At 40.8% G+C, this 22,729-nt stretch overlaps 3 protein-coding genes across 6 annotated transcripts; 1 reads left to right on the top strand and 2 right to left on the bottom strand.

Moving 5' to 3' along the window:
• The first annotated feature begins 3,343 nt into the window (after nucleotides 1–3,343).
• Nucleotides 3,344–10,301, top strand: LOC116400639 (pinopsin-like). Its single transcript, XM_031878568.1, has 4 exons — nucleotides 3,344–3,916; nucleotides 5,139–5,464; nucleotides 5,791–6,024; nucleotides 9,896–10,301. Exons 1-4 carry the CDS (start codon nucleotides 3,553–3,555, stop codon nucleotides 10,136–10,138), a joined length of 1,167 nt encoding a protein of 388 aa, XP_031734428.1. The 5' UTR covers nucleotides 3,344–3,552; the 3' UTR covers nucleotides 10,139–10,301.
• On the bottom strand, nucleotides 6,670–14,065 carry LOC116400638 (beta-galactoside alpha-2,6-sialyltransferase 2-like). Of its 2 annotated transcripts, none has more exons than XM_031878566.1 (6): nucleotides 13,876–14,065; nucleotides 12,614–13,173; nucleotides 12,002–12,099; nucleotides 11,650–11,751; nucleotides 11,399–11,573; nucleotides 6,670–7,310 (listed from the first exon to the last, which is right to left on the bottom strand). In XM_031878566.1, exons 2-6 carry the CDS (start codon nucleotides 13,170–13,172, stop codon nucleotides 7,063–7,065), a joined length of 1,182 nt encoding a protein of 393 aa, XP_031734426.1. In that variant the 5' UTR covers nucleotide 13,173; nucleotides 13,876–14,065; the 3' UTR covers nucleotides 6,670–7,062. The 2 variants fall into 2 exon arrangements, with proteins under 2 accessions (XP_031734426.1, XP_031734427.1); XM_031878567.1 differs by having other exon boundaries at nucleotides 13,901–14,065.
• A 574-nt stretch (nucleotides 14,066–14,639) lies between these two features.
• LOC116400637 (leucine-rich repeat flightless-interacting protein 2-like) lies at nucleotides 14,640–22,451 on the bottom strand. Of its 3 annotated transcripts, XM_031878564.1 has the most exons (9): nucleotides 22,326–22,451; nucleotides 22,061–22,153; nucleotides 21,481–21,573; nucleotides 21,209–21,347; nucleotides 17,576–17,625; nucleotides 17,365–17,482; nucleotides 17,169–17,248; nucleotides 16,924–17,028; nucleotides 14,640–16,575 (listed from the first exon to the last, which is right to left on the bottom strand). In XM_031878564.1, the coding sequence occupies exons 2-9, from the start codon at nucleotides 22,064–22,066 to the stop codon at nucleotides 16,465–16,467; spliced, it is 702 nt and encodes a 233-aa protein (XP_031734424.1). In that variant the 5' UTR covers nucleotides 22,067–22,153; nucleotides 22,326–22,451; the 3' UTR covers nucleotides 14,640–16,464. The 3 variants fall into 3 exon arrangements, with proteins under 3 accessions (XP_031734424.1, XP_031734423.1, XP_031734422.1); XM_031878563.1 differs by lacking the exons at nucleotides 14,640–16,575; nucleotides 16,924–17,028; nucleotides 17,169–17,248; nucleotides 17,365–17,482; nucleotides 17,576–17,625 and adding an exon at nucleotides 17,889–20,481; XM_031878562.1 differs by lacking the exons at nucleotides 14,640–16,575; nucleotides 16,924–17,028; nucleotides 17,169–17,248; ... (2 more) ...; nucleotides 21,481–21,573; nucleotides 22,061–22,153 and adding an exon at nucleotides 17,889–20,708.
• Between the last annotated feature and the right edge of the window lie 278 nt (nucleotides 22,452–22,729).

The raw sequence follows: 22,729 nt of genomic DNA, 5'->3' as shown, positions 1-22,729 counted from the left end.
ACTTTATACTGTACTACACCTCAGAGGTGCATATTGTACTTTATACTATACTACACCACAGAGGTGCATATTGTACTTTATACTGTACTACACCTCAGAGGTACATATTATACTTTATACTGTACTACATCCCAGAGGTACATATAGTACTTTATACTGTACTACATCCCAGAGGTACATATAGTACTTTATACTGTACTACATCTCAGAGGTACATATTGTACTTTATGCTGAGGTACAGAGGATTATTAATAAAACATAAACAATATATTTAACCCTTCACTGGGTGCAGTCACGGGTTCACGGACGTGAGCTAACTGCTAACACATTAGCATTGGATCAGCGTACTCCAATTTAATGTTTAATGTTTAATGTTGTCAGTGATCATTTAGCACACAGACTATTATATAAGACTTATGTATTATTATCAGACACAATAGATGTTTTGATGATTAACAGAGAAGCAAATCATATTTATTACAAACTTATTGAAGTATATTTTGATATTTTGATTATTTCTACACTTTTTAACGAATATTTATGTAATACCTCATATTCATTTAATATTTAACCTGTAGATCAATAAACCAGCTTCATTATTGTGGCCATGAATTAAAACACTGGTTTATTAGTAATATTATATGATACTATAGGTCTAATATAATAAATAAATACAATTATAATACATGATACTAATATAATATAGTAAATAACATTATAATATAATAATACAATAGACATATAATTTAAATATATATAATATAACATATAAAAAATATGATATAACATTCTGATATAAAGTAAAACGTTTCTTCTTTTTCTTATTTAAATGTTGAAACCCTCAAAGTCGAGTGAAAGACGGAGCTGCTCTCAGATCAGCCTGCAGGAAGATCACACGTTCAGTTTTCACACTTCCTGTGACGAGCAACGCCTCAGCTGGCAACGCAACATCTGCATTTAGATCAGCTGATGATGATGAAGATGATGAAGCCTGAGGGGAGCTGCATTCAGCCTGACCTTCACACAGAGAGCAGACAGACAGGGCAACAACGGGGCAACAACGGGCCAAGAGACGGGGAAACAACGGGGCAACAACGGGGCAACAACAGGCCACGAGACGGGGCAACAACGGGGCAACAACGGGCCAAGACACGGAGCAACAACGGGGCAACAACGGGGGAAGAGACGGAGCAACAACGGGGCAACAACGGGGCAAGAGACGCGGCAACAACGGGGCAACAACGGGCCAAGACACGGAGCAACAACGGGGCAACAACGGGGCAAGAGACGCGGCAAGAGACGGGGCAAGAGACGGAGCAACAACGGGGGAAGAGACGGAACAACAACGGGGCAACAACTGTTTTTAACATTAGCTTTAGCATTTAGCATAAATATCCAGTGTTGTCAAAACAACTCAAAGTCCACTTACTGGCATTTTCCGGATCTTTCAACCACATCACCATTTGAACAAGTCCTCAAAGTAAAAACTCTTATTTTGTGAAGACGAGTTATTTAAAAACATCTTTTATTTTTTACTGATGTTTGTCTGACAGGGAGACGAAGCGTGGGACACATGAACCCTGTGGTTTGACTTTCAGGAGGTGATGTCAGAGGAAATGTGATTTTCAGGATGAGGATGTGTTTCCAACTGTCCTCAGGTCCATCTCAGACCGGTTCCTACAGGTCCATCTCAGACCAGTTTCAACAGGTCCATCTCAGACTGTTTCCAACTGTCCTCAGGTTCATCTCAGACCAGTTCCAACAGGTTCATCTCAGACCAGTTCCAACAGGTTCATCTCAAACCAGTTCCAACAGGTTCATCTCAGACCAGTTCCAAGAGGTCCATCTCAGACCAGTTCCAACAGGTTCGCTCAGACCAGTTCCAACAGGTTCATCGCAGACTGGTTCCTACAGTCCTCAGGTCCATCTCAAACCAGTTCCAACAGGTTCATCTCAGACCAGTTCCAAGAGGTCCATCTCAGACCAGTTCCAACAGGTTCATTTCAGACCAATTCCAACAGGTTCATCTCAGACCGGTTCCTACAGTCCTCAGGTCCATCTCAGACCAGTTCCAAGAGGTTCATCTCAGACCAGTTCCAACAGGTTCATCTCAGACCGGTTCCTACAGTGAACCCTGAGTCTTCTTCACCTTAATCTCCTTTAATGCTTCTAAATGAACCATGAAGTAAAACATATTTCATCTTCTGACCTGTAAAGTTTCACCTTGAGACAGTCAGCGTCCTCCTCCTCCTCCTCCTCCTCCTCCTCCTCCTCTTCCTCCTCCTCCTCACTGCTGCTGTCAATCACCCGTCTGTCAGCCACCAATCAGGAGCCAGGAGGAGTTTCCTTCCTGCTGAGCTGCTCTGGAGGCAGAAATAAAAATAATCTCATTGGTCAGTTAGTGTGAAAATAAATGACATCGTCCGATAGCCAGCAGCTAAAACCTCATGTATTCTGAGTACATATACTACAGTAATACTACAGTAATACCACAGTAATACTACATAGCTTTACAAAACATATCATCAGTGTGTAGAATGTTATTTATTCTGTATTTAGTCTTTAAAATCATGTTATTTTTTCTTTTTAGAAATAAATATATATATATATATATATATATATATGTGTACTTTTGTCATTTTATAATGCTTGTGTACTTTTACTGAAGTAAGTAACAAGTGAAACGTATCAATAAATATGTTGATGGTCTGAGGTCTGAGGGTCAGCTGGGTCCAGGTCTGAGGACTGGGGGGTCAGCTGGGTCCAGGTCTGAGGATCAGCTGGGTCCAGGTCTGAGGATCAGCTGGGTCCAGGTCTGGTGCTGGAGGGGGTGACAGCTGTGGTCTCCAGATGGAGCTCCTCAGGGACGTCGGCCATGTTGAATGTCTTCTTCTCCTTCAACACGTTTTCTTCTTCTTCTCTTCCTCCTGCTTGGTAGTAATGTTGATGTCAACCAAAACCACAAACTTTAACTAAATCAAATCTCCCATGATGCCTTGCAGGCGTTGAGCTGCAGCAGAAGTCACGCTCTCTACTCCTGAAAGAGGAAAAATATGATACATATATATTTAATATAAATATTATATATATATATATATATATACAGAAAATAAACATATAAAGTATAAAGGATAAAGTCACGTGATCAGCGGTCAGAGTACTTAAACCGCAGCGCGGCGCAGGAGCGTCAGTTCGGCTGCATGTGGAGAGACGGAAACGTCCGCTCTGTGAGGTGAACGAGAGAAGAAGAAGAAGAAGAAGAAGAAGAAGAAGAAGCTCGTCACTGTCTCATATTGATCTCTTCTGGCTGTCTGTCCTCGCGGCGCGGTGCCGCTGCTGCGGCGGCGGAGGATGGAGCGGACAGCGGCGGTGGCGCGTCGGTGCGGGACGCTTCGCCTCCATTAGTTCTCCTCTTCTTCAGAATGTAAATCCAACGAGCTTCTGCTGCTTTTTTATTTGTCTACAACGAGGAGCCGCTCCGCGCGCACCGCGCCGTGCATAAAACCTCGTGCGTAAAACCTCGCGGCTCACCTTTACGCACGGTTCCGCGTGATGTTCCCCGAGGTGAGCGACGCCAACCTGACGACCAACGTCAGCGGACCGCCGTTCTCTCTGGAGCACGACTGGAGCGACACGACGCACGAGCGTCTGTCGCGCGGCGGCCACCGCGTGGTGTCGGTGTTCCTGGGCTCCATCATGGTGTTCGGCTTCCTCAACAACCTGCTGGTCCTGGTCCTGTTCTGCCGCTTCAAGACCCTGCGGACCCCCGTCAACATGCTGCTGCTCAACATCAGCGTCAGCGACATGCTGGTCTGCGTGTGCGGCACGACGCTCAGCTTCGCGTCCAGTCTGCGCAGCCGCTGGCTGTACGGCCGCAGCGGCTGCATGTGGTACGGCTTCATCAACTCGTGCTTCGGTGAGTACGAGTACATGGAATATACAGTAAGTAGTATATATCATAGGTAGGATATCAACTGTATGTATATAACTCTTTAACAATTTACATATACCAACTTTGTCTATAAATCTACTTCATACTGGATCAACCTTATATACTGTATATACTTTATACATCTACATTATATCTATACAGTATATATCAACATGTATTTATTAACTTTGTGTGTATAAACTATATAAATTAAGTTAAATACATCATATTCACAGTAAAACTGTTTTTCAGTCCCGTTAAAGGAGATAAATTAATACATTAATAATAATTATTAATAATAACTTCTTCAGTCGTTGTCAGTGTGACACCTCCCTCTGCTCCTGTCTTTGATCTTGGGGTCACATGACCTGTGTGTTCTGTAAACATGGTGGACTCTACTGTTTCTACTGACATGACACCCAGACTAGACCCTCAGGGGCCAACAAAAAACATTTTTTCTCTCATCATTCTGACATTTTTCTTTAAATATTACGACTTTTTGCCTAAAAATGTCACGATTTCTCCTCTTATAATAATAAAAATATCAACGATTATTAATATGGAGAAAGTAGAAAGCAGCAGATACTTAAGTTGAGAAGTGAAGTACAGTATTTAAGTACTTGAACTTTAATTTCTGTTAAAGAAGAGTTCACATGTTAAATATGAATATAATAAAAGGAAATCTTCAATGTTAAAAGATAACAAGAGGTTCTTACTTTGTGGTCAAACTGAACCAGTCTGAGAACTCTGGTGGACTTGTGTTGATTCCTGAGACCTGATGATGCGGATCAGACCCTCATGGGGGACGGTTCAGGACTTAATCGCTCTGTGAGGACAGAATTAGAGAGATTTGGGTCAGAAGAGATCAGTCTGCTGGAAAAGGTTCACTGAGAGCTTATCAGTGTTTATTATCATAATGTGATATCACGCCATCATGAGCAGCTACACACATCCAAACCCGTTTACTTTTATCTGGAGATTTAGACATGTATTGTTCAAGTAGAAGATTACAATATTGTGTACATTATAATCTGGTCACTGCGGTCGCCTAGGTCACGTTGTTGTGTTACGTCCGGTTGTCGTGGTCGCCTCCGTCCCGTCTTCATGGCTATGACTCCATTGCCTACGTCCTGTGGTCTCTGCCTGACAGAGACTAATGTCTCAGGTGCTTGAATCCAACATGTCCTCCTCTCATTGTCTCCATCAGGCATCGTGTCTCTGGTCTCTCTGGCCGTCCTGTCCTACGAGCGCTACAGCACCCTGATGGTGTACAACAAGCAGGTGTCGGACTACAGGAAGCCCCTGCTGGCGGTGGGGGGGTCTTGGCTGTACTCGGTGGTCTGGACGGTGCCCCCCTTACTGGGCTGGAGCAGTTACGGTCTGGAGGGAGCCGGGACCAGCTGCTCTGTGACGTGGACGGAGAGGTCGTCCGGCTCTCACTCGTACATCATCTGTCTGTTTGTCTTCTGTCTGGGCGTCCCGGTCCTCGTCATGGTGTACTGCTACGGACGCCTGCTGTACGCCGTCAAACAGGTTCCTGATTTGATTCATCTACTTTATTATGTTGTTTTATTTTAGACATTTGTCAGATTCTCATTCATTTTTATTTCTTATACGTGAACTTTTTTTTTCTTTAATATTGAAATATACATTTTTATTGAATATTCATGGTTTATTTATTATTTAAATGTCTTTTTATTTTTGTTTACTTGTTTTATTTTTATACTTTCCAAATATTTCTGTCCTCACCATTTATTATTTCAATTTTTTTTTTAACTTTGTTTACTTTTTTAAATCTATACTTATTTTTAAATATTTTAATTTGATCAAAGTATTATATAAAGTATTTTTTCTGTCAGGTGGGTCGTATCAGGCCGACGGCGGCTCGTCGCAGAGAGTTCCACATCCTGTTCATGGTCGTCACCACGGTGGTGTGTTACCTGCTCTGCTGGATGCCGTACGGCGTCGTCGCCATGATGGCCACCTTCGGACAGCCGGGAGTCGTCAGCCCCATCACCGCCGTGGTCCCCTCCATCCTCGCCAAGAGCAGCACCGTCATTAACCCCGTCATCTACATCCTCATGAACAAACAGGTGAGTACAGCCGAAAGGTGATGAGCATCAGACGGCATCTGATCCAGGATTTTAGTTTAAAAGTTCAACATATTTTGTCAGTATTGACAAAGTGGTGAGTACAAATTTTAATAAAGACGAGACGCTAACACTACTTAACAAAACTAACGTAGACACTGACAGTAGCTAGCAAAACCAACGTAGACACTAACACTAGCTAACAAAACTAACGTAGACACTGACAGTAGCTAACAAAACTAACGTAGACACTGACAGTAGCTAGCAAAACTAACGTAATCACTAACACTAGCTAGCAAAACTAACGTAGACACTGACAGTAGCTAGCAAAACTAACGTAGACACTAACACTACTTAACAAAACTAACGTAGACACTGACAGTAGCTAGCAAAACTAACGTAATCACTAACACTAGCTAGCAAAACTAACGTAGACACTAACATTAGCTATCAAAACTAACGTAGACACTGACAGTAGCTAGCAAAACTAACGTAGACACTAACACTAGCTAACAAAACTAGCGACTATGCTAACGTAAACAATGAAAGGTGGTGGACACACAGGTGTAACACGCTAGTTTTATTTTGTTTAAGTACAAAACAATTATCTTTTATCGAAACATGAAACATAAAACATGAAACTAACAGTAAAAAAATAAACACTTTTGTTGCCGAGTTATATTATTATCATTATTCATATTAAACACATTTTTTACCACAAACATACTTTTATAAACCAAGTTTAGATGGATATTTTATTTGACCTTTTGTTAAACCTGTTAATTGTCGGGTTCAGGACACATTTTGGCAGCGTTTCAAGTCTTTAATGATGCATTCAGGGGCCCGAGGGTCTATTTATAAAACTGGTTTCACAGCTGACTGGTTTCACACAAAGAGAGAAAAATAATTAAGAGTTAATGAAGCTGGGAAATGGTGTTAGCTATGAATACAGCGGGTGTGAAGAATGACAAAAATTTTAAAAAAACTAGCTCAAGACCCACACCGGACCGTCCTGAACCCCCTCAGCGTGTTAGATCAGGATCAAGACCCACACCGGACCTCTCTGAACCCCCTCAGAGAGACTTTGCCCCTCCTCCTGAGCTGGTCCTGGTCCCCCTGGTTGATCCTCTGGACCAGCATCTTCTCGTACATCAGAGGGTGGTAGGCTCCCAGCGTACAGGCGTCGTCCCGGTAAAGCTCGTAGTAGTGACAGCGGTCGGTGCAACGCACCGACGGGACGAACTCGTACACGCTGACCTCGCGACACAGTGACATCATCAGCAGGATGCCTGGAGAACGATGATGTCATCACGTCAACAAATAAAAAAAGAAAAAGAAATCGAACACCAGAAATATTACAAATATATATATATATAAAATATAAACTATATGAATTAAAAAGTTTAACAAAATAAAAGTGTAAATTATAGCAGCTGAGGAAGATCATGTGATGTGATAGAAAACTATATTTTATGTAACTAGAAAATGCATTTCCTGCTGAAAATGCGTTGGAATGCTGAAAGCTGAAATGAATTGTAAAAAAATTGCTGAAAATTAAGAAATGGGAGACTACCCGTCTGAAAAATGTTGAAGCCCGAAAGCATTTAAACTGCACTGCTGAAAACCCTTGTAGTTAAAATGTCTCACTATGGTGTCTGTAGCTGAAGTTATGAGAAAGAAGAAGGCTTTGAAAGTTGAAGAAGTATAACAGGATTTGAAGATTTTCTCCATAGAGATCCCATTCAACAGAAAATTGCAAAAAGCTTAATTCAAAAAGTTTAAAGATTACAAATATGAAAAGTCAAAGCACCCCTCTCCTGAAAGAGCTGAACATTTTGATATTTGAACGGTTTCTGTAGTTTAAAAAAATGTCAGCAGTAGTGATATTTGTAGTAATAGTAGTAGAAGTTGTAGTTGTAGTAGAAGTATCATTAGCAGTAGAAGTATTAGTATTTAGAAGAAGTAGTAGTATCAGTAGTAGTAGTAATAGCTGTAGTAGTGGTCGTAGTATTTAATATATCAGTAGTAGTAGTAGTAGTAGTAAAAGTAATTTCAGTATTTGAAGTAGCAGTAATAGCAGTAGTAGTAGTACTAGTCATACTAATAGCTGTAGTAGTATTAGTACTGGTAGTAGCATGAATAGCAGTAGTAGCAGTTGTAGTGGTAGTAATAGCAGTAGTGGTAGTAATAATATTGATGGTAGCAGTAATAGCACTAGTAATAGTAGCAACACCAAAAATTGTAGTAGCAGCAGTAGTAGTAGTAATACTAGAAACATTAGCAGCAGTAGTAGTTGTCGCGGTATTAGTAAGAACATTCATTATTTCAACAAAAAAGCCTAATTTTGAGCTTAATGTTTACATACAGTTAATCCATGGGGCTTTTATTTTGAAAGGGTGGGGCTGGGTGGGGGGGAGACGAGCCATAATCATAATGTTTGAGACATAAACAGAGGTTATTAAATGACAGGCTTCATCACAAGCATTTCAGTTATATTTCACTCTGTGGGGCTTTTATTTTGAAATGGGGTGTGGGGGGGAGAAGGGGAGAGGAGATGGACTCATATTGTTAGATTAACACAAACATGTTATTAAATGTCAGGCTTCATCATAAGCATTTCAGTTAGAATTCACTCTGTGGGGCTTTTATTTTAAAATGGGGTGTGTGTGTGGGGGGGATCCTCTAAAGATCTCTAAGAACCTGAATGACTGTATGAGAGAGAGACACAGAGAGAGAGGGAGAGAGAGAGAGAGAGAGAGAGAGAGAGAGAGAGAGAGAGAGAGTGTGTGTCCGTGAGTCTGTGTTTATCAACATCACTAATTAGCTTAATCAGAAACACCTGTGTCCTTGCAGCCTTTTCATGGAGATAAAACAGAAACACCTCTCAAACAAATCCTCAAAACTCCCATAACCGTAGCTCCTATTGCTCCGATATTAATAAATGAGAGGAAGGATGAGTTGAAGAACAGATCCTGTAAAAATTGTGTCTGTAGTGTAAAAAATGTGGCTGAACTGGCGATCTAGAAATGGGGTACCGTGTTCCGTGGAAGATGTTTTTGAAGCAAAATTTAACATTGGTCTCTATGGAGCAGAAAGTTGGTTTTCCTCTCAATTACAGGCTTCTGTGCCAAATGTGTAAATCTGTGGGATTCCACAGTCATTTGTCTACGACAAGGACAAGATTAGCTACTTCTACATCCAGAAATGATGCATGAAGAGTGAAGATTGTGGACACAGTGGCAAAACACAAATCTTTTTTTCGCAAGAATCTCAAGCTGCTCTTCACTCTAGCGGTGACATCACGCACTCTAAGCTGCGCAATACACACCCATTATAAAGTCAGAAAAGGACTGAAAAAATCATGAAAGTTAAATTGTTACAGTTCAAAAAGTCTAAAAGATATAAAAAAGCTGAATTATGCGGCAATAGATCAGGATTTTCTCAACAGTTTAAAGTTAAAATGGTGTCTGTAGCTGAAAGTATGAGGAAGTAGAAGGATTTGAAAGTTGAAGAGAATTTGAAGATGTTCTCCATAGAAACCCATTCAAAAGAAAATGTGCAAAAAGCTTAATAATTCAAAAAGTTTAAAGGTTAGAAATATGAAAAGATATAGCACACATGAGCTGAATGAGCTGAACATTTTGATATTTGAACGGTTTCTGAAGCTTAAAAAATGTGGAAGGAGTTAAGTAGCAAAATACGTACGGAAGAAATAGAAGTTGAAGAAGTTGAATAAAGATTCGAAGAACAATAGTTGGAATGCTTAACAGCATTCCAACTATTAAAAACATATATTTGAATCACCTGAATAATATGATTATTTCATCTATTTTTTTGTCACTTATTGATCTCGTCTGTTTCATTGGTTCCTCAGTTCTACCGCTGCTTCCTGATTCTGTTCCACTGTGAACATCAGCTGATGGAGAACGTTCACTCCTCGATGCCCTCAAAGACCACCGTGGTGCAGCTCCACCGGCGGGTCGGCGACAGCAGCCCGAGACACCACGACCACGCCAACGACCACGCCAACGGACCCGGTGAGGTCCACGTGGAGGCAAACAGCGCCGCCGCATCAGACAAAACACTCAACGTTGATCCACATGACACACCCACATGATGTCAGCGTGATGTCACCCAGTCAGTCAGCGACCGTACAGACTCACTACGTCGTGTGCAGATTTAAGGACTATAATAATAATATAATAATATAATAAGTCAGTGTGAGGCAGTAAAACAGCACACTGACTCATCCTGCGGGCTTATTTTTTTCCGCCTTGTTCTTCTTCTGTACAAAGTTTGGCGTGCTTCTCCTCACACAGCGTTGCCAACACCTGCACAAGAAATACATCAAAACATGCGGTTTGATCGGGAATCGTGTGCTATGACTTTTCTCAGAGATTTGTCCAGCGGTTTTCCAAAAATTGCGAAAATCGGAACAAAATTTCTCCATTCACTTGAATGGGGTTTCGGCGTGAAGAGCAAAAAAACACTGAACTTTGGGCCCATATTAACTAGCCGTACATGATTCAAAGTTTAAAACGTAGACAAAAACGCTGCACTTTAATGAGCCAAATAGACATTTTGATAGCTAGCACAGTTTTCATGAAGTCACAGATTTCACATTTTACAATGGGTGTGTATTGCACGGCTTGTTCAGCGCTAGAGTGGTGACATCACGGTCAGAGTGGAGCGGAGCAGGAAAGTATTGTGTGATTTTTCCAAACAAACTGCTCTAGCTCCCACAATTTTTACTCTTTTTACACCATTTTTGGCCCAAAAGCTTGGAAATGTTGTGCTGGTCGCAGTAAAGTGTCTATGGAATCCAACAGACTTACACATTTGGCTCAAAGAGCCACAGAGCAACATGAACTCCAACCAACTGCTCCATTAGACTCCATGTTAAATCTCACCACTCATTTCTCAAAGAAAGCAGACGCTACCAGTTTTGTATTTTGCACTGGAGCTCACATTATTAACACCACAAACATAAAAAACACATCAGCGCGTTCGGCAGATTTTATATTTTATCTCTATCATATTATTATTATATCTATATTATTAGTATATATATTATATCTACATTATATTTGTGTATGAACCAGGTGGAGAGTTAAAATGTTATCCAGATAAAACTCCTTCATGAACTCGTCTGAAAAATAAAATGTGAATATTTTTCTATGTTCAACGTCGTCGTAAAATTATTCTGTTTGAAATAAATAAAGTTCTGTGAGCCGCTTGTCTCTCTTCTTTAACGTGTGATGTCATATGTAACATTTAAATTGCACTTTAATTCCTTAAATATCTATTAAAAACATGACTTAACTTTCACTGTACTCTGAGTTTGTGTACACTACGTTTCCTGGGTGTGTACTAGTACCTGTGAACCCTGAGGAGGGCGGGTTGGGCTGGATCTGGTCCTCGGTGTTGTCCTGGATCAGGTCCCACAGAGTCCAGATGAAGTCCGGGTGCAGGATGTAGAACGGCTGCTCGGGTCGGAGGTGGCGCCGCTCGACATACGCAGAGAACAGATCGAAGTCGGGCTTCTGGAACCACTGAAGAACAACAACAACAACAGCTGATGATGTCTCCGTGTAAATAAAGGTTTATTCAAACAGAGTCCTGGATCACCTGGGTCAGGTTGGAGGAGTACTGAGCTGGATCCCAGACCAGCAGAGTGACGTCCTGATACAACGAGCTGCTGCTGAACCGATGTTTGGGCTGAGCCACGATCTGATGGAGAGGAGGTATGTATGAATATATGAAGAAAAAAAGTATATATATATATATATATATATATATATATATATATATATATAAAAAATATGGTAGAAACAAATGTAAATATTTTATATCTTATATTATATTACATTTAGTTAAGAAATGTAACATAATACAAATATATGTCATATAATTATATATTTAGTTAATAAATTAATTAAATTTTTATTCAAGTAAAAACCTGAGTGGGCGGAGCCTGTACCTGGGAGTTGATGATGCGGATCGTGGTCTTGTTCCCCACGTCTCTCTCGAAGCCTCTGGTGGGGGCGGCGTTGAAGCGAAGAACTGCATCATGGGAGTCTGAGTTCAACGGGAGAGAAAACAGTTTAAAGAAACAAAGCTGCACCTGAACTCACCTGACAGGGTCATTAAAGGTCAGTAGTAGTAGTAGTAGTGGTAGTGGTAGTATTAGTAGTGGTAGTCGTAGTAGTGGTAGTAGTACTAGTAGTACTAGCAGCAGTAGTAGTAGTAGTACTAGTAGTAGTGGTAGTATTAGTAGTGGTAGTATTAGTACTGGTAGTAGTGGTAGTAGTACTAGTAGTAGTTTTAGTAGTGGTAGTAGTAGTAGTAGTAGTGGTAGTACTAGTAGTAGTGGTAGTAGTAGTAGTAGCAGTGGTAGTAGTACTAGTACTAGTAGCAGTGGTAGTAGTAGTAGTACTAGTAGTAGTGGTAGTAGTAGTAGTAGTGGTAGTAGTAGTAGTAGTGGTGGTGGTAGTAGTACTAGTAGTAGTGGTAGTAGTAGTAATAGTAGTGGTAGTCGTCGTAATATTCTAGTCCAGACCCTCAGGTGGACCCCCCCAGGTCCTGGACTCACCGATCTCCCCCCCCAGCGATGAGTTCAGGACCGCCCCGGCTGACGTCACCACGGCACACCTCTGGTACTGGGACGTTCTGAGGGGCAGTGAAGGCACCAGACGTTCCCAGCCCAGACCGGAGAACGGCTCCTCGGTCCCGTCCACGGTCCGGATCCTGGTCCTCCTCTTCAGCTCGCAGTACAGATCCGGGCCGGACCTGTGGACGCCCCTCGGCCGGTGAACCACCTGGTGCCTGTTGGAGCTCAGCTGGACCTTCAGGACCTTCTGGAGACGAGGACTCAGCATCTCCGCGGTCAGGTTCCCACTCCATAGTCTCTGCAGGATCTCCAGAGACCTGGAGCTGTAGTAGTCCTTAGACCTCCTCCTCCTCCAGTCCGTCTCCGAGACTCCAGCAGGTCTCAGGCAGTGGGTTTCGGTCCCGGTGAGTCCAGAGTCTGAGGCGGATCTGGATCGAGGCAGCAAGGAGGGTCTGAGGTCCAGGAAGTGACACAGCAGGGATAGGAAGAGGAGGAGCCAGACCAGCAGGACCAGCAGCAGCCACTTCCTGTACGGCTTCATTCTGTAGTAGTACAGTAAAAAGTACAATAAGTACCTCTGAGATGTAGTACATTAGAAAGTACTATATGTACCTCTGAGATGTAGTACAGTATGTACTATGATGTAGTAAAGTAAAAGATGTAGTACAATATGTACTATGATGTAGTAAAGTAAAAGTACTATATGTACCTCTGAGATGGACATTACATTACAGTCATTTAGCAGATGCTTTTATCCAAAGCGATTTACAATTTAGTCTATCACATTTACGGGAGCCATTTTGGGGTTAAGTGTCTTGCTCAAGGACACATCGACATGCGACTAGCGGAGCCGGAGTTCGAACCGTCGACCCTCTGATTGAAAGACGGCCCTGCTATCCACTTAACCACAATCGCCCCAAGAGATGTAATGTACAAGCACCTCCACAGTGTACTTCAGTGCAGTACTTCAGTACTTTGGAGGAAGTGTCTCATGAATATTAATGAGCTGAACTTCATTAACAGTCATGACGTGTTCAGGACGGGTTCCGGTAACCATGGCAACAGCAACAAAGGGTCCGAAAACAGCTCCAGATATTTAACATTTAAACTCCGTTATTACTATAATTATTACTGTTATTGTTATTGAATGAAATGTGACGCTATAAAGTTTCAGAATAAAAGGTTTTTCTACCACTAATAATTTCTACCACCAATAATTAATAAACTAATCGATCTGTGATCACCTTCATCAGCAGCGGGAAAACTCACGAAGCAGCGGGAAGAAAGATCCGAAGAAGACCGAGTGAATCCGAGATAAACACGAAGAGCTGCGGAGGTTTAGACCCGACTGCTGCTGCTGCTGCTGCCCGGAGAGAGAGCGAGGAGAGCGGCCTCACAGCTCGGCCTCCTCCGGGACTCACAACCGGAACCAGAACCAGGAACCCCACTTTAACACGTGACTATTAATGTTTCATTCAAATTTAAACTAAATTAGGTTTTATTTATTTAGTTAAAGTGGGTTTTAATCAACGAATAAAATGGGATTTATAAGAAAATTATATTACAATAAGAATATTAATTATATATGTTTTTATTGCTTTAGTTAAAGTTGTATTAAGCAGAAAATACTGAAAAATGTGAAAAATATTCAAATGAAATACAGTAAATAACAATTTTTAAAATATTAAAATAAAACGAGATTAATAAAAATAATAAGTTGTATTAACGAAAGAAAATAATGAATGAATCATAAAATAAAATACAGAAAATAGCAATTAATTAATTATGCTGATAAAATGAGAATATGAATTAAAAGGTCAAGTAATTAATTAAATCAAAATGTACTTAATATTTCCTGTAAAGGAACCGTTTAAAAAGAAAAACTTGATGTTCGTTCACAAAATTATTTAAAAGTTTAACATTTGATAATTATTTAGCTTTTCTGTGAAACTGACTGAAAACATTCAATAAACAAATATACTAAAAAGAAGTTCAATAAAACACAAAAATAAAAAAGGTTCCATTCATATTCTACTTTTGAAGGAAACCACATTAACAGAGGAAAGGGATTATTGTTATTTATCAAACTGAAGGTTATTAATCTGAGCAGACAAATATATTAAAATTAGAGAAATTAATAATGAAATTAAATGAATTAATTTAGAGACTTTGTGCAGAGGTTTTCCACAGGAGTGAGTCCTCCTCTCAATAGAGCAGCTTTGTGTTAAGGATTTACCTGCAGCAGGTGTGTCAGCTGTGTCCAGTCTGAACGTCCACTTCTTCTTTACGTCTTCCTGTTTGCTTTTATTGATGTTTTTAAAAAGCAGAAAGATGTTTGTGTGTTTGTTTGTTGATACTCTGAAATAAAAGTGAAACTACGGAGGCTCTCTGGGGTCAAAAGGGTGGAAAAAACGACTCATGTTTGTGCACTTAAAGGACCCGGATGTTGTTGATTAATGGCTGCTAAAAGAAAAATATCATCCGTTTAGTTTCTACTTAAGGGGCTGAATTATTGATCCGTTTTAGCTCAGTTGTAATGGTTTAAAAGCAGAATCAACCGACAAGATTATTAATGAAACAAAACTTGACAGCAGTAAAACAGATGTGTCATGAGTTTTAATATTCTCCATCACCCTGAACACCCCGATCAATAAGATCCATGGATCAATAGATCGATAGAGCAATAGATCGATAGAGCAATAGATCGATAGAGCAATAGATCGATAGAGCAATGGACCGATTCCCACATCCTCATCAATAGGACACAATCAATGACATCGTCTGGAAGTACTGCACAGAGCTGATGAGTAAAACTTCTCGTACCTGAAGATGAAGATATAACATTCAAAAAAATAAACAACAACAACAACGGTGTTATTGCGAATACATTAGTCACATGATATTTTGATCAGGTTTGAAGAGTTTGATCCAAGACTGGATACATCCACAGCTACCTGGAGAAGTAGATAAACACCTGCAGTCACCTGCACCAATCAGGAAGCTGATCAAAGAATTATATTAAAAACAAAATACAGGTTGTTTTGGATCCAAACTCTTCATCCGTTCATTCAGCGATGATTTAAAACATTTACAAGCTGGTGATTTTACATCCCAAGTGCCATGAAGAGATCAGGTGAGTCTCTAAAATATATAAATGTACAAGAACACAGGTGGTCACGCCCCCTTTCTGTCACCTGAACGCCTCATTTAAAAACCTGGTGGGCGGGGCTTCACCAAACCCAACTCCAAAAACAGACCAAAGCAAACGCTTTCCCACATAAAAACATAAAAAAAACACCAATATCAAGTAACAAATAAAAACTCAGCTGCTGCCGGTCCGGTCCAGTTTATCGGTCTGATCCGGCACAGGAGAGGTAGTGCATCGCTTCGTACAAGATGGAGGAGCTGGATGTTTGTTCAAACACACCTGGGAGGGCCAGGCGGGTGGAGTTTACCACATCTGAAGTGGTCATGCAGCTTAATATTCTATATAATATTTTATTAAAATCGGATCTCTGACACACGTTTTTAGTCGCGAACCCTCCGAAGCTCCACAGGGAAGTGAATTTGTCGAAAATGCCTGAAACTAGTTGGAACAAAACAAGCTGGCCTAAAGATCCATTTAGTGGCTTTTGATTGCATCACATGATCTTCATCACGTCACATGATCAGGACAGGAAACAGGAAGTGTTTGTGGTGAACTGTGTTCGTGGCAGCGGGATCATTAGCTACTTCACCGATCACCTGTCCGTGATTGATTGATGTTACGTTACAGCTCAGGTTAAACTCCGCCCGTCTGGCGCTGCATGCAGAGGAAAACAAGCACTGCTTTGTCATTGCTGGGCCAGCAGGGCGTTGCGGTTGGCCTTCATCTTCTCCAGACGTTTGGACAGGTGAGCGTTACCCACCTCCAGCTCATCGATCCGGTCCAGAGCCGAGCGCAGCTGTGGAGAGACGGAAAACACGGAACACACGACTAATGTTTGTTCACGTCCACAAAAACAAAAAGGTCGTAACAGAACAAAACAACTACAAAAGGCTCGGCCACCTTTTTAAAATAGTAATATTTATGTTCTTATTTTCATTCGATAAAAGATAATAATTAAATGTTCACAAAAGGCTGAGTTGACGGTTTTCTGGAAAAACGACATTGTCAAAAAAGAGAACAAATAAAAAAATGTAGTAATATTTTTTAATTTTTAAAAATATAAAGTATATAAATGTAAAACTAAATACCGACACATATTAAAAGCATAAAACGGTACAAATTAAAACAATTAAATAAAAGATACCTCTCTGTGAAGTTTTCTCTTATCGACTTTCAGCTCATCTTCGATCTTCTCGGCGTTTTCTGACGCCGACTTGTATCGCGTCACCTGACCCTCCAGACGGATCACCTGAGTTGAAAGAACATTTTACTGTCCCTAAATCAAACGTGTCTCGATACGCTGATGATAATCTTCTTTTACTCTTAAAGACTTAAAGGGATTGTTTGGTTTTATTTCACTTTATCTGTTGATTAAGAAGCTACACTTACATTTTGTTCCAGAGTGGTGACTTCCTGTTCAGATTTCACCAGTTTGAACTTGATGTCACTGATTTGTCGGTTGGCGTCTCCTAATAAAACAAACAGAGAAGGAACCTCAAATACTACATAAAAAGACTAAGAAGAAGACTAAGACGAGAAGAACTCTACAAAGAGTAAGAAGAAGACAGAGATGAAGAGGTCTCACTCTGTAGGTCTAGAAGATGAGAGTCAACCCCGTTCTCCAGACCGTCCCCCTCTGGATTCTGGACTTCGTCTGTCCCGTTCTTCTGTCTCTGATCCAGCTGAGACTTCAGCAGCCTCACCTTTCACATTGACACAAAAACATGGTGATTCATAACTAAACATTTATGGTATAATAAATGTATCTTAATTATAATTCTGAAGCAAAACGTCACCTGATCTCGTAAACTCTCTCTTTCTTCAAACAGTTTCTTCAGCCGGAGTTCTGGAACAAGAAAATAGTCATAAATCACTTAATGAAGCTTCATGTTGAGCGATTTTAAATGTTGAATTACACACAAATATTATACTCAGTTAACCCGATATTAAAATAATTAGTTTTGATATTAGAGTCTGTGGATTCATCATAATTATTATTATTATAAAATTAATTATTATTCTCAAATAATTATGGATTGAATTTTTTTAAACTGAAATCATTTACCATAATTATCAATAAATGATAAATAAATGAATACCTGGAAATTAAATTACAAAAGAAATCAAATTATTCATCAAAGAGAACCAAAAATATTCATAAATGAGGTAATAAATACAGTTTCTTACCGGCAAGAAGTGGACACATACTGATAAATACACCATGTAAATAAACTCAATACAATAATGAAACTATACAGTTAATTAAATCAATTTATGCTTTATTAAACAGATCTAACATAAGTACACGTGATGTTGTGAATATCAGATTCTATGCAATCTTGCAGTCAGTTTTGCGTTTGTATTTCCTGCTGCGCAAACCGAACCCTCCGCTCAGTAGCTTCATGTTACTCGCCGCTGGAGCAACTTCTCCACCTCCAAGGACAACCTCCGTCGCTGGTTGCTGTTGCTCTGTTGCTGGTTGCTGTGCCGCCTCCTCGCCAACCTCCTCGCAACTGTCCATGTGTCCGACTGACGACTCCTCCTGATCCTCAGTGTTTGATCCTGGTGATTCGTCAATATGGTGATCCTCAACGATTCTCCCTTCTTGTAGACTCATCAGCAGCAACTCGGGAACGGCCATTTCCTTGATTTCATCTGCTGTTTTTTCTAGAAGCCTTTTGACCTTCGTTGATAACGTTCCATGCCTTTGGAGTTGTGTCTCGAAGACTTCTCCAGCAGGAGGAGATTGGGTTTTTGCAGGTTCAGCGAAGTAAAATTCGATAAAAACTAATTCCTCAGACCGCCTTGTCGCTGCTGGATCGCTCTGACTTTGCTCTTCTTCTTCTACGTCAACAGAATTCACACTCAGCATTTCTTCATGAGAGGATTCAGTGACTTCCACCTTAAAATGAAATATTGCCCCAGAGTTATTTTCTGATGCTTCTTGGTCATCACTTGCTGGAGGATCCTGAATGTCTTTCCTTGAGTCCACAGAGACATAAGTTTGAGTATGTACCTCCAGAGAGGCTACTTCCAACGTCCCTGAGACTGACCAGCCTTTGATGACGGTTGAATCTCGAGCAGCACTCTGTTCCTCACTTTCAGGATCTTCAGTTCTTTCACTTCCTTCTTTTCGGTCCTTCAAAGGCAGTTCAGCCTCGGCTTTGAGTTTAATACCCATCATTTGTTCTGGTGGTTCTTGGTCAAATGACTCACCCTGATTTGACACATTTTCCACAACATTCTTGAGCCTCTTCTCCAAATCCGAAATCCACTGATTGAGAGAATCTGAGATCTCTGGAAAAAGTCTTGAGATTTCAGCTGCAAAACCCTGACTTTCAAGAAACCCTCTCAGCATGCTTTGAATCGTCTTTTCCAAACAACTCCTGTCCGTCCACACCTTGACTGGGACTAACAGAGTGGATGGTGTTCCTGTCCGGTTGGTGCATTCGGGACATTCAAAGGAATTGTCTTGAGTCTTTTCCTTAATCTGAACATCTTTTCTAACAGCTTCCTCTTCAGAAATCCTCCAGTTCTCAAATGTACCTGACTTTCCATCAACGATTTCCTCCTCTGTTGGTAAAAATGCATCAAGCTCTGATGGTTTAAGCCCTTCAGATACACCGGAGCAACTTACATCACCCTCATCCTTCAAGACCTCGTCTTCATTTTGGGTGCTTCCCAAATTCTCTGACGGTTGTTGTGGAGTATGAGAAGCTTTACCCGTCGATACAACCGTCTCATTCTCTACCAAATCTCTGAGAACTTTTGTATGTTGATATACAAACCTTCCCCCATCACACTCATCAGCCAACTTGTCAACAAATTCATTTTCTTCCAAACTGTCCGCTAACGTCTGAGTCCTGAACTCATTTATTTTACATTCTTTTGCACCCAAAGCTAGAGTATCTGGCACTACTTCCCCTTCTGAACAGTTTACATCTCTGCACAAGTTTTCTCCCTTCGCCTGATTCTGGAAAATACGATTAACAGCCGTCGAACACTTTTGCGCGACATCCCCGTCAGAAAATGGAGTCTCATTCCCCATCAGAACTTTCTCTTGAGTCAGAGGGTTCAGTTCGCCAGCAGCCGTGAAACTTGAAACTACCGCCTTGTTGTTCAGGATCAGGTCTCTTGCGGGTCGGGGGGGGAACAAGTCTTGATTTGTGGACTTTTTCAGTTGCAGCTCTGCGAACACGTGGAACCAAATCTACACATTTTGCCCGACCTTCAGATTGACGTACTAACAGTTGATTTCCTCCCAGATTACTTTGGATTTTGCAGATTTGGTCGTCAAAGGACACGAGGACATCCTGGTTTGATGATACCGGTTCACTGTGAAGTTCAGTTCTGGCTTCAAAGACCTGATCCACATTTAAATGAGCAGATTTCGGCTCACACATCTGCGAAGATTTCTTCATCCGTTGTTTTTTAATTCCCTCATTTCTAAACGGTATGACTTTAAATTTCTTGGTCGGATCTTTTTTACTTCCTTTGTTTCTCGGTAGTTTCCTCGCATCCTCGTTTTTTCCTGTTCCGTTACTGGCCCGTTTATCAAACCCCTTCACTAAAGTTCTGGTTTGGTTGCTGGTAGAAGTGACGTTTAGCGACTGGGAGCGTTTACTAATCCAAGAGCGGTCGTACTTCACGTCGTCCCGCATGAGTTCGATTCCCTCTGCCGGCTGCTGCTCTTGAACTTCCCCTGAAAGACCATGAAGAAGACATTGAAAGACCAAACACAGGCGACCGGTTAAAGATGTAAAAGAAGGAGAATTTAAAAGATGTTTGGAATCAGCCTGAAGCGACTCGACGAGAGATGAATCAACGTCTCGATCACAGAGGGATTAAAGGAGAGTTCTTGATTTTAATCTTCAGGACGATGTTGATGTGTTAGACGGTAGATGCTGATTCATTTTTAGAATATCCAACCTAAACGAGACGCTTAGTTGATTGAAATCATCAAATGTTCTCATCATGAAATTGAACAAAAAGTATTAAGTGGCATGCATTTGTTAAGCACATTAAAAACATTGGACATCATGCATTTTATTCTGAAATGTGACACAAACAACGAAGAAAAAAATAGATGAAATGAAAGAATTAAAACAAATGAATTGTTTGACTTTGTATCTAAAACCTTGTACTGCTCACATTTGTAGTTAACTTTCTGATAGTACTTTTTAAAAGAAGTCAAACATTTGTCTTAGTACCATCAAATCTACCTCATGGTCATCATCTTAATATCTCATAAATCCTACATTTTACTCAGTAAATCAAAAGTTTGACTCATAATTGATGTGATTTTAAAAGTAATCATGCAATTTAAAAAAAGGAATTATCTTACATTAATATTTAATAATCTTTAATAAAAAGTAATAAAATAAATCTCATCTGGTGTTAATGATCAACACCATCTGATTGGTTCTTACCGAGCGTGTTCTCTCGGCCACCATGAGACGGCTCCTCAGCCAATCGGAGGGCAGATTCAGCGGTGACATCATCGACGGCCTCGCCCTGTCCCGCCTCCCCATTGGTGGAGACCTCGGGAGAGACGACCACTCCGTGTTTCTGTCAGGGAGGAAATCATCGAGTCACTTATCAATCAATCGATCGATCAATAACCTCCGTGTCACTGGAATGTGATCGGTGACATCACACAGGTGGAGCAGTGACATCACACAGGTGCTCCTCCTCCGAGTACCTTCAGTAAATCTCTCAGTCCGACGACGTCGTCTCTGAGCCGGTCACGTTCAATCAGAACCATGTCAGAGATTTCTCTCTGCCTCTCTAACGCCTGAGAGAGGAGGAAGAAGAGGAGGAGGAAAGGAAGAGGAAGAAAGGGAAGGGAGGAAGAGGAGGAGGAAAGGAAGAGGAAGAAAGGGAAGGGAGGAAGAGGAGGAGGAAAGGAAGAGGAAGAAAAGGAAGGAAGGAAGGAAGGAAGAAGTGAAACAGAGTGAACATTAGTCATATTAGTTCAGTTTAATTAGAAAGTCAAACAGGAAGTCAAACAGGAAGTAGCAGATGGAAGTTGCTCACTAGCGGACTCTCAAATCATTTTTTTAACGTTTGTGACCAATGACGGATACAACATCTAAATGATAATATCTCATTGAAGCACAAGTTGTGATCTCTAACCACAAACTGGAGAACGTGTTATGATGTTCTGATGTTCTCATGTTCTCAAGTGTTCTCATGTGTTTTGATGTTCTGATGATCTCAAGTGTTCTGATGTTCTCCTGTTCTCAAGTGTTCGCTAGATGATCTATAATCTGAGGTCCTACCGCCATCTTCTTCTCTTTCCACAGAAGAACCTCCTGCAGGTCAGAAACCTCCTGACAATAACTGCTGCTCTTCAACCGGAGGTCAGACACCTCCTGGAGGAGGAGGAGGAGGAGGAGGAGGAGGAGGAGGAAGATGAGGAGCAGTCAGAGAGTGTTAGTATGAGCTGCATTAAAGACTCAAGGAGAGAGAAGTCTCCTTCATAGTTGAACTGCTGCTGATGATGTGTGAGGAGTATTGATCGGTGGATGATGATGATGAACTGACCGTCAGCAGCTCCTCAGAGTGTCTCAGAGTTTCCTCCGTCTCTTTAAACTGGAACTGAAGAAGTCGGTGAGCCTGACGCTCTCGCTCTGACTCCTAAACACACAGATATACACATCAACACACAGATATACACATAAACACACAGATATACACATAAACACACAGATATACACATAAACACACAGATATACATATAAACACACGGATATACACATAAACACACAGATATACACATAAACACACAGATATACATATACACATAAACACACAGATATACATATAAACACACAGATATACACATAAACACACAGATATACATATAAACACACATATACACATATAAACACACAGATATACATATACACATATAAACACACAGATATACACATAAACACACAGATATA

The sequence above is a fragment of the Anarrhichthys ocellatus genome, unplaced genomic scaffold, assembly GCF_004355925.1.
Source record: "Anarrhichthys ocellatus isolate YVR2014 unplaced genomic scaffold, GSC_Weel_1.0 scaffold187, whole genome shotgun sequence".
Classification (NCBI taxonomy): domain Eukaryota; kingdom Metazoa; phylum Chordata; class Actinopteri; order Perciformes; family Anarhichadidae; genus Anarrhichthys; species Anarrhichthys ocellatus.
Note: the sequence above shows the minus strand (reverse complement) of the source record. Positions and strands in the feature narration are given on the sequence as shown.